The sequence below is a fragment of the Amphibalanus amphitrite genome, unplaced genomic scaffold (genome assembly GCF_019059575.1).
Source record: "Amphibalanus amphitrite isolate SeventyFive unplaced genomic scaffold, NRLGWU_Aamphi_draft 000870F_arrow, whole genome shotgun sequence".
NCBI classification, from domain to species: Eukaryota; Metazoa; Arthropoda; class Thecostraca; order Balanomorpha; family Balanidae; genus Amphibalanus; species Amphibalanus amphitrite.
Window position 1 is genome coordinate 92,753 of NW_024882364.1, and position 11,606 is coordinate 104,358.

Here is an 11,606-nt window from a genome sequence, read left to right on the forward strand (position 1 = left end):
ATTCCTCCGCTAGACAAACTGATCGGGCCAGAACGAGCCAAGTTGTACACAGCGCGCCCCTGTGTTTTCTTAGTATACTGATAAAAACGAGGAGAAGACCGTTTCCACGGTTTGATCTGATATCAGTTCGGTCCGCCGGTTAGTTTTGGAGCAATGATTCATCAGATGTTGTTTGTGCCAGAGTCGGCGCCGCTCCGGTCGACAGGCGGCGGGGGTACCACGGAGCGTGAGAGAGAGAGAGAGAGAGAGAGAGAGAGAGAGAGAGAGAGAGAGAGAGAGAGAGAGAGAGGGAGAGGGAGAGAGAGAGAGAGAGAGAGAGAGAGGGAGAGGGAGAGAGAGAGAGAGAGAGAGAGAGAGAGAGAGAGAGAGAGAGAGAGAGAGAGAGAGAGAGAGAGAGAGAGAGAGAGAGAGAGAGAGAGAGAGAGAGAGAGAGAGAGAGAGAGAGAGAGAGAGAGAGAGAGGATAGAGAAGCTTTAGGGCGCACGACTGCAATGGCCGTTTCGCGCATACAGTCTCTGATCTGGATGGACGCGCGCTGAGCTAAAATGACTCACAATGCTCCCTGCTAAGTCTATGCTGAATTCAGGGGTGGAGAAATATGCCGAGTTGGGGTTGCACGGGCGCCGCAAATCCGTCGCCGCCCTAGCGGTGACCTTAACTTCCGCCGTCTGGTGCGGCTCCAAAGCTAAGCCGGCGCAGCCAGCGTGGAATTGGGAAGGCTCGTGCTACCCCAACTCAGCACAATTGTCCACCCCTGATGCTGATTTGAGAAGGTTCAAATCTGCCACCCGAGAAGTGGTATAGAGTGCCAGGCCTGTTAGAAAGCGCAGATGGGCATCCTTCGTGTTCCGCCGTACGTGCGTGTGCTGCGGCACAGTCTACGTGCACGGGGTAATGACTACTGCCATCTAGCGGTGGGATGGCGAACCTCGGCCACAACGGGACTAAGACGACGCGACAGCAATGAGTCGCGCCTGAGCCTCGCCCTGCGATTTGCGGGCATGAGACATATTTTCTAAGATCACGTCGCTTGAATGATATAAAAATAATTTGTGTCATAGGTATTGTATATGTTGCGGGCCAAGTGCGAAGGCTAGTCCATTCGCGAATGGCCTAGTCCAAGTGCGATAACGCACTTGGACTAGGCCGTTTGCGAATGGACTAGTCCATGTGCGTTATTGCAGTTGGCCTAGGCCGTTTGCGAATGGACGGGCGTTTATGCTCCCAGTCCAAGTGCGAAGTCAGGCCAAGTGCGAAATATCCAGCAAAGTGACGTCTGATCGGATCAGTGAAACTGATCGGATGATCGACGACTGATCGGATCAGTGAAATAAAGGTTTAGTGCGATTACAGCCTGCTTTCCGTAATTTCCGATACTTTTTTATTCTCAGCCGATAAAACGGAGGCATTCGAACCCTAATCCACTTAAAAACATGGGTTCCGTGAGTACGGGTAGGAATTACAACCCTTATCCTCCCGTAATCCGCTATGTCTCAAAGTGCCCATGGAAACCGGGTCAGTGTCACCCTTACTACATCCTGAAAGTTTCATATCGATTGCTCAACAGCTGTAGCTTTGGTGCAAGTGCAAACTTTTTCGGAGGTGGCGTCACTTAACCTGGCCTGGTGACCTGACCTTAGGTCATCTGGAGTCAGCATTTTCACACAATGTGCGCAGAATATGGGAGAAAAGGTATACAAAATTTGGCTTTGCTGCGCGCCGCCGTTTTCTCGTGATCTGTGAAAAACACAGGGGGGTTGAAAGCAACCCCCCCCCTGCAGTGCGTGTATTGTTAAATGCAATGCAACACAACAGTTTTTCGAACTCTCACCGCACCGCACTCACCACACACAAGCCGCACCGTCCCGGTACACCACACCAGAGCAGAATGAATCGAGCGCCACAAACTCGACCAAGGTCAGGTCGGGTCATCAGCGGGGAGCGAGCACGGTACTAATGGTCTCCGCACACCACGCGACTCTCCGCTGTTCGAAGGTCACGGGGATATTTGACCTCCCCAGATCCAGATCGGTGGCCGAAGCCTGGCCAGCGGCAACACGTTGCTATAATTTCCGCGTTGTGCAGGGTTCAGCGGAAAGTCGCATCCCGAATGGACCCAGGTGTGTGGAACTGGAGACCTTAACCCGCGCACCGACGGGGGGGCGGATATCCGCCCCCCCCCTGAGGTTTTTCGCGGATAGCGGGAAAACCGCGGCGCGTAGCGCCGCGAAATTTGGTATGACTATTCTCTCATCAATTTTACACATGGTGTGCAAGTTTGAACCTCCTAACTTTTAAGGTCAGGTCACCAGGTCACTTTGAATGACCCAACCTCAAGTCACTTTTTTGCAACTTTGTCACCGTGCCAGAGCTACAGTAGATGTCGGAGGCCTTTGAAAGTCGCAGGATGTTATTAGGTCATTAGTAGCTACAATTTGTATATCTCGGAATTTTGATGTCGGTGACCTAAGGTCAGGTCAATTTCGCGACCTCCCCATTATAAGTCAATGGGGGAAAAATCAACTCCCTGTTTTTACCACTAAAACGGGTCGGAATGGCCCCATATACCATACATGACTTCACATACGATCAACCTTCACTACCTTGAGGTCTGTTTTGCTGTTGGGCAGCTGTAAGGTCATGTGACGTCATCAAAGGTCACCAAAGGTTTTTTGCCAATAACTCCTTACAGGAACAAGATACAGCCGCGCGGATGGTCTCATTGTGTTCAGCTCGTCAAGACGCATCGAATGATATACATGATGACCTCGAGGTCACGTGACCTGAGGTCAACCTTTGACCTTGACCTTTCGAGGTCAACATATATATCATTCGATGCGGATTGACGAGAGGATCACGATGATGCCCTTAGTTTGTTCCTATCTTGACTACTTCGAAAGTTATTCGAGAAAAACCCTCTCCATATCTAGCGCCGCCATTTTGACTTTTTCGACCCCTGTGACGTCATCTTTGACCTGACCTGAAAATGACCTTAGTAAAAATTGTAGACCTTGTCCGTGCGTATCCGATGCCGTTTACCGCTTGTCGCTATCTTGCTTCGTTCTCGAGATCTCAGGGGGGGCGGTCATCCCCCAGCCAGCAATTCGCTTGGGCTGAACTGTGGCAAGCGTCGGGCAGCTTAGGCTTAGCTTGGGTTTGCCCACTTTGATCAAAACCAATGTATTTTTTACTAGGGCTGAGCTGGGGCATGCCGCAGCTATGCCCACGTGCGGATAGCAGTAGCTCAGCCCGACATCTGCCCGCGCATCCAAAACAGGCTTAAGGAGCGCGGGCTGATCAAGCTGGCTGTGTCCTTTGGCTAACTGGAGTAAAGCCGGAGCTTAGCCATACTTGTTCGGCTGTTCGCGCATGCGCAGTTCTGCGCCAATCATGTGCAGCGTTTGTGACAGTCTGTGCGCTGTGCGACGAAACGACACACCGGTGTTGGGGTGTGTCGTTTGCGACTGCACCGGTGTTGGTGGTTGATGCTTGGGCGCGTGTGACAGCGCGAAGAAGGGATAGTGCTCACTGCTCTTATCAAGTGGACTGGCATGGAGTTTTACGGTAGGTAAGTGTATTGAATGGTGCGCTTGATCGTATGTAAACGTCACGATTTTGACTGAGTTTGACGCCATCAAACATGAAGCTGAATAACTGTTCAGCCTAACGACTTATTACCCTCGCTCAGAAAAGCTGCATTCCGTGCCTTTATATCTTTGTGAAATACCAGCACTTCTGACCCAGGAAAATGAAATACAAAACACAAATATTTGTCTACTTATCACCGAGCACGCTCATTCTCTGTCCGCATTTAAAATCAAATGAACATTTTATACGGATCAATGAGAAGTGTTTTTACAGTATTAATGCATCAATAAGTCTCTGGGGTCCAACGGAGATACGTCCCCACTCAAATGGAACGCCGGACTTGAAGGGGTCCATCAGCAACAAGCCCTGCTTAGCTGGTGGGCCCTAGAAAGTCTGGCTGTTGACCTGCGCTCGAATTGACCAGAAATGTTTCCCCACTGGATTGCCATTTGCTGATTTTTCTTCTAGGAGTGAAAGACTTAATGCACTCTACTAACCAATTATGTATGCATGTATGAATGACTTCTTTCTTAGATGTAGTAGAACAGTCATCCGCTGCTTTCAGCAATGACTACTTTGGCTCTCTTTATTTATTAACCGGTTCCCGCACTTCTTTTGCTTACTTTGTTTTTTTTTTTTCAATTTTCCTAGCTGGGAGTGCCGCGACTTATCCTTTTTTATTTTTGTCTGGTGTTAACGTAAGGTGCTGTGAGTCGCTGGGCTGAGGGTGGGGGCACTCCTGGTCACCTAATAATGGGTGGCGGAGTAGTTCGAAAAAAAAATTAAAAAAAATAAGTTATTTTTCAAGTAAACATGCAATGTAAATTAAACCAGTTAATCTCTTTTTCAGGTACGTACCATTAGAGCAAATGGTTCCAAAAAATGGAATAGTTATACAAACCAGGACCGGGTGGACGCCGCAGTCGCCCTCGCCAAGTGGTTTAGCGGAAACTGCCTGCTTATAATTAAGTAGGTATACCTACATATACGGAAACTGCGCCGAAAGCTGGCCGACCACCTACTGCAGATGTATGTGTGTGGAGGAGCCAGACGCCTCCAAAGTTCCCATTCACCAGAGTGAAGTTCCTTATAAACGATTGTTCGCTCATTGCTTTATGTCTTATGAGCGATTACTTGCTGTCCTTACTTTATGCTTTCAGTTGAGTGTTTAACCAAGTATTATGAACGGGGAGGGAGGCTAGCGGGCCTTGTGATTGTTTTATAGTTTTGATGGCGTTTTTCATGACTCATGCCATATTACTGCTGCAGTTTGCAGTCCACTGTTTCATGATGTATTTGTGTTTCATTTGACGTGTCTGTAGTCGTTTGAAATATACATTCAATCAAAGTCAACCACTACTGTTGTGTATCGAGTGGTCCGTACTTTCCTTATTCTGCTACTTCCGATTGTACTTCATGCTTTTGGCTGACTCCAAAGACTCCTTTTACTCAGAACGTTTCTTCCATACTACACAAGGCCAAGAACAACAACTTCCAAGATTCTCCATATGAGGCACACTCTCTAAATCCAGGCAGAGTAAATGACGTCACAATAGACATCATCCTAATACACAACACTCCTCCCCACTAAACAACACTTTACAGGTTCATGCGCACTACAGGTTTACGCTCACGCTGGGGATGAGTGCGCAGTTCTGGGGTCTTCCGGATGACGTCCGCTGGACGTGCCCTAGGACCCACAGTCTCTTGTTCAGTGTTCGCCTTCGCTGCTGACGCTGCTTCAGGTGACTGTGTTGCAGCGATCCCATCTTCCTCCAGCACGAGCCCGCGGTTACCGGTTGAAGTTACCGACTGTTCCACAGCGCTATGCAGTGGCGGTCCATGTTCCCGCTGCACCGCTGGTGCGTCTTGCGCTGGGAGATTGCAGTGCTCAGACGGATTGATCTCCTGCCGCAGATTAGTCACTGGAGGTCGGACACCTGGCAGACAGACAATCTGATCGATGTGTCGACGCCACACTTCGTCTTGTACTTGGACTAGGTAGTGTTTACTGCCTTGTCGTTCGATGACGTCTCCCTCCCTCCATTTCTGTGCACCTCGGTAGTCGCGGACCAGGACTGATTCGCCTACTTCGAGCGTTCTGTCGGTTCCCTTCTGTGATCTTTCTACTTGTTCCTGTTGCTTCTCTCGAACTTCACTTGCGAGGTTGGGCTTCAGGAGGTCCAGGCGGTTTCGTAGCGGCCTGCCCAGCATCAACTCCGCCGGTGTACGTCCTGTTGACGCTTGTGGCGTACTGCGGTACGCCATCAGGAAGTTCGGGATGTTGACCTTCTTGCCTTTTGAGGCCTTCAGCAGGTTCTTCAGACAACCCACTGCTCTTTCCGCAGCTCCGTTAGTGGACGGCTTGTACGGCGCTGTGACACTGTGCTTGATTCCGTTCCTCTCCAAGAACCCTTCGAAGTCCTTGCTGACGAGTTGTGGACCATTATCCGTGACCAGTTGGTGAGGCAGTCCCCACCTAGCGAACAGGTTCAGCAGGTATTCAATCGTCTTCTCTGTTGTGATGGTCTTCATTGGAGCGATTTCCATCCACTTCGAGTAGCTGTCGATGACAACCACGTAGAATCTACCTTCCACAGGACCAGCGAAATCTAGATGTATCCGTTGCCAGGGTCCCTTGGCATACTCCCATGGGTGGAGATCTCCGCTTGGTGGCTCTGCTCGCTTTTGCCAGCAGCCTTCGCAGTTCCGGACTTCCGCCTCGATCTGCTTGTCCATGTTCGGCCACCAGACGTGCATCCTTCCGAGCTGTTTCATCTTCACTATTCCTTGATGTCCGGCATGCAGCTCGCTCAGCACTCTGGATCTCAGGTTCGGCGGAACCACGACGCGACATCCCCACATTAGACATCCGCGCTCCACGGTCAGTTCGGTTTGCCTCATCTTGAATGGTTGTAGCTCTTCATTTACGGCTTCTGACCAGCCGTTGTGCACGAAGTGCATCACCTTCGCCAGGATTGGGCTTCTGGCCGTCTCTCGTTGAATCGCTGCGGCCGTCACCGGACTTAGCGACTCCAGTTGTCCGATCAGACAGACAGTGCACTCGTCTTCTGGTGCTTCTGACTTCAGCACTGAGCCTTCTCTCGGTAGACGTGAGAGCCAATCAGCTACTGGAATCTGTTCCGACTTCCTGACTTCCACAGAGAAATCGTACTCCGCCAACTTCATCGCCCATCTCTGGATCCGTGAGGCAGCCAACGTCGGCAGCGGCGCCTTAGGTCCAAAGACATGAGCTAGCGGCTTGTTGTCCGTTACGAGCTTGAAATGGCGCCCGTACAGGAACTGCTTCAGTCGCTGAAATGCCCAGACTACACAGAGTCCTTCCCTTTCTATCTGAGAGTATTTCCGCTCGTGTTCACTCAGCGATCTTGACACGTACATGATCGGCCGCTCATCCTTCCCTTGAACGAGTACGGCGCCTAGTCCTTCTGGACTAGCGTCCGTGATCACCGTCACCTGCTCCGTCACGTCGAAATGACGCAGCACTTCCGTTGATGACAGCTGTCTCTTGATGCTGTTGAAGCTGGCTTCACACTCTGCAGTCCACTTCCATTCGCTGTCTTTCTTCAGGAGTTCATTCAACGGCCTTGCTGTCTTCGAGAGGTTCTTCAGGAAGCGGTTGTAGAACGTGACAGCACCGAGAAACTCACGAACTTCTTTCTGGTTGGTGGGTGCTCTTGCGTTCAGCACGGCTTTCACACGTTCTGGATCTGTTCTGATGCCCTCGGCTCCTAGCCTGAGCCCTAGGTACCGGACTTCCTTTGTCAGAAACTGACATTTCTCCTTTTTCAGACGCAGACCGTGTGACTTCATGATCTGCATCACTTCGTCCAGTCGCTTCAGTGCTTCTTCTTCAGTTCTTCCTGTGATGAGAATATCATCCAACAGACACTTCACTCCAGGCACATTCTTGAGGATTCTGTCCATTTCCCTCTGGAAGAGCATTGGACTTGACTTCACCCCGTATGGTAGTCGCAGCATACGGTGCATCCCCCATGGTGTGTTGAGAACACAGTATTCCTGGCTATCTGTGCTGAGGGGCATCTGCAGATACGCTTGGGAGAGGTCAATCACTGAGATGTATCGAACCGGTCCCACTGTTGCAAAAATGTCCTCCATCTTCGGCAGCGGGTGCTTCGGCACTTCCAGGTTTGGGTTCAGCGTTACCTTGAAATCTCCACAGAGCCTTACTGATCCGTCCGGCTTTGGTACGACTACGAGAGGCGTGGCCCACTTCGGCGTTGCATCCTCTGACGTCAGTTCTTTTGTCACTCCAAGTTCCACCCATTTTGACAACTCTTGCTTCACTTTGTCCGCGAGACCATATGGCACAGGTCGTGGTGGCTGGAACACTGGTTTGGCATCTTCTTTCAGCTCTAGATGAGCTTCAGTGTTCTTCATCTGACCCAGCGTACCATCAAACAGCTCTTCATTCCTCTGCAGAACATCTTCCAGCTTCCAACGCATTGTCTTCTGAGATTGCATACTTCCCACCAGCTGTTCCCAGTCCAGTCTGATTTCTTTCAGCCAGTTACGTCCCAGTAGTGGAGGTCCATCTCCTTCCACCACATGCACTTCCAGTTCCTTCTTGTTTCCTTGGTACACTACTTCTGCATCAGTGACACCCAGCACAGGGATCTTGTGCCCTGTATATGAGGTCAGACGACATCCAGCTTTCCGCAGACTCAGTCCAGGAAGCACACTGTCTGGCATCAACGTCACTGGGCATCCTGTGTCAACCAGGAATTCCACATCCTTGCCATTTACGGACATGCTCACCTTGATCGCCTTTGACTTCTCCCTGCTTGCTTGATACACACAATAGTTGTCTTCCTCGTCATCTTCTACTTTGTCACCTTCATTACAGTTCACCCTCACTCTCTCTTCAGCACTCGGGTTCCTGCACGCAGCTTGGAGATGACCCGGCTTTGAACAGTTGTTACATCTGACATGTTTCGGCACTCTGCAGTCTTTTATCAGATGGTTACCTTTGCCACATCTGAAGCATTTCCTTTCATCTTCCCTTTGACTGCTTTGCATCATCTTACCTCTTGCATTTTTCATCTGGTTTTGCTGCCCTCTCACAGCTTCATCCTTCTTTGGCTTTCTTTCTGCCTGCTTCCAGTTGACCTTGTTCACCTTTTCATCTTTCCTTGATGCTCCTTCCTCTGACACTTCCATCTTCCGAGCTTGCTCTCGAACAGTGGCATCTGTCGACCATATAGAGATGGCTTTGGTTAGAGTCAGCTTTTCTTCCTTAAGCATGCTCTCCTTTACTCTGGATGAGGGACATGTTGCAACCAGCTTATCTCTCACCAGGTTATCCACTTCATTGACATCAAAGTCACACTTCCGAGCTTGAGTTTTCAGCTTTGCTACGTATCCTTCCACTCTTCCGCCTTCGTACACCATTGTGTTGAAGTGATGTCGCTCAACTACTGCGTTTACTTTTGGCTTGAAGTGCTTCTCCAGCTGATCTTTCAACTTTTCATATGCATTTGTCCCTTCCCCCTCTGGCAAAGTATCGATAATACCTTGAACATCAGGTCCGAGAAGGTGCAGAACAATATTGACTTTCTGAGAAGCAGTTTTCACATCAATTGCACCCATGTAAATTTCCACTGATTTGATCCATGTCATGAAGTTTTCACCTTCCTTGATACTTGGTGGTGGAGGCAGACTAACAGCCATAATTCAGAAAATATCCAAATCGACAAATACTGGCGCACTTCCAACTCGAGATATGCCCTTAACCTTGAAATGCGACAAACTTTGGCGCGACACGTGCTGCGCCTTACAGATGCGTCTTCGGGACTTTAAATCGCGTATTTTACCTTCGTCGCCATTTTGTTGTGTATCGAGTGGTCCGTACTTTCCTTATTCTGCTACTTCCGATTGTACTTCATGCTTTTGGCTGACTCCAAAGACTCCTTTTACTCAGAACGTTTCTTCCATACTACACAAGGCCAAGAACAACAACTTCCAAGATTCTCCATATGAGGCACACTCTCTAAATCCAGGCAGAGTAAATGACGTCACAAGAGACATCATCCTAATACACAACAACTACTTTCCTTTTGCAATGCACGAGCCTCGATGACCGGTTAACAGAGCATATGAGTGACCGTAACAATTTTAAATATGCATTGAAACCGCACAACCTGCTGAAAGTGCATTGGCTGCTCCTTGCTACTTGATCCAGTGTGAAGCAAAAGCAAGATGAAGTCAAGTCGAGACTTGAGAAAACAGGAGCCATCACTCGAGCCGAACCCGAGCAAAGCCACAGCAGTTTGCAATGTATAAACCCCATTCACTTCTATGGCTTAAGTCGGGATAGACAGGGCACACAGAGTGGGCTTGCCGGAGTTCAGCCCGCTCGGGCCCAGAGTAATCTCCATTATATAAATGGATTCACTGCTCGGGCTTAAATCGGGCTAACGCCAATCGTCGCTCAACTAGGGCTAACCTACGGCTGTCCGGAGCTCGCAGAGCGGGCATACCTCCGGCAGAGCATGGGCTTTAGTCGGCGTATTTGTGTCATACGCCGACTTTAGCCCAAGCCCTAGCCGACTTTAGCCCGACTAAAAATCTCGGGCAATCCGCACTTGAGCCTGCTTGGGCCCGGAGCAAAATTGCTGGCTGGGCCGCCCCCCCCCCCCCCCGTCGGTACTAAGTTGGCGCAGACCCCCGTCGGTGCGCGGGTTAACCCAGAGTTGCGCCAGCTCGCAGATCTCCTCCGGAGAACAAACCAAACATATAACGCAGTGGCATCGCCACGGATTTTCGACTAGGGGATCTGGTCGGACGGTCAGTCAAAGTAATCCCCACAAAATACTGAAAACTTCTCGGATTTGGACAATTTTATTTTGAGAATGCACCAAAATCGTTTTTAAAATATTTTATTTCATTCTTGATCGATTTTCGTGGCCAAAAGTGTTGTGGGGGGAGGGGGGGGGGGGGCGTCGGACCGGCATATTTTCAAGAATGTGTGTGTGTGTGTGTGGGGGGGGGTCCGGACCCCTCCGACCCCCCCCCCCCATCGGCGACGCCCCTGCATCGACCAGCGGTCCCCCATTCATTCGGAATCGTACCCCAATCCGAGGATCCATGCTTCCGGCGGCTAAGTGCAACGCCACAAACCCGTCCGTTCGCAAACGGCCTAGGCCATTCGCGAATGGCCGGCCATTCGCAAACGGACCGCCATTCGCAAACGGCCTAGTCCATTCGCGAATGGACTAGTCCGTTCGCAAACGGACTAGCCTTCACACTTGGCCCGTAACATATACATTCAAACAACTCCTAGCGTTGTTTTGGCCATAATGAATGGGTGGATACTGGATAATGCAATAGCATAATTACAGGCGTCGCCTGCGATTATCTGAGGTATACAGTGCATAATCTTTCGTCAGATTTCACCTTCTCAGTCATTAGCTAGTCAGCTATGATAAACGCCATTTGGCGTTTCATATAGGAAAAAATACAACAGTGGCATTTTCTAGTTCCGTAACGTACAAACACCAGATAAAAATAAAGTAGAATTTGCCTGCAACTTTGTGATACTCGACCTTTGGGGGTGAAACCGTCATGGAGGTGAGGTCAAAACCAACGGTTATGAACTGCAGATATTTACCTGCGCAACCTCAAATAATCTGACACACGGTTACCACGTTGAATCGGCCTCGCCGCGTATCCCAACTGTGATTAGAGTTAGAGCGAGCCTCGATACAGCTATTTGGTTAGTTTACTATAGTTCCCTATTGCAATGAAAAATCCGGATGGCCGATTAGGTAGCGGAAATTGATAGCTGCACGCGATCCAATCAGTCAACCGAATTTCTCTTCGATGCTCAGCCAGTTGTCAGTCTAGAAAAAGACTGCCAGACTGAATAAATAATTTTTATCCCTATTGCTTTTTGTTATCAATTAACAAACACTTCGCCCAAAAGCACCTTCGTCCTCACTCACAGGCAGCTCTGACTCACAACTAAAACTCCGCTG

General features: G+C 49.8%; 1 protein-coding gene across 1 annotated transcript; it reads right to left on the reverse strand.

The window, feature by feature from the left end:
- Positions 1-5,318: 5,318 nt before the first annotated feature.
- On the reverse strand, positions 5,319-9,581 carry LOC122367443 (uncharacterized protein K02A2.6-like). The gene is made up of 2 exons (XM_043340516.1): positions 5,896-9,581; positions 5,319-5,452 (listed from the first exon to the last, which is right to left on the reverse strand). Exons 1-2 carry the CDS (start codon positions 9,298-9,300, stop codon positions 5,414-5,416), a joined length of 3,444 nt encoding a protein of 1,147 aa, XP_043196451.1. The 5' UTR covers positions 9,301-9,581; the 3' UTR covers positions 5,319-5,413.
- Positions 9,582-11,606: the final 2,025 nt, after the last annotated feature.

Coding starts and splice junctions, on each gene's coding strand:
- LOC122367443 (XM_043340516.1), bottom strand. CDS start 9,300: ATGGCTGTTAGTCTGCCTCCACCACCAAGTATCAAGGAAGGTGAAAAC. Junction 5,453..5,895: donor GTCTGAAGAACCTGCTGAAG/GCCTCAAAAGGC, acceptor AGCGCAAGACGC/ACCAGCGGTGCAGCGGGAAC.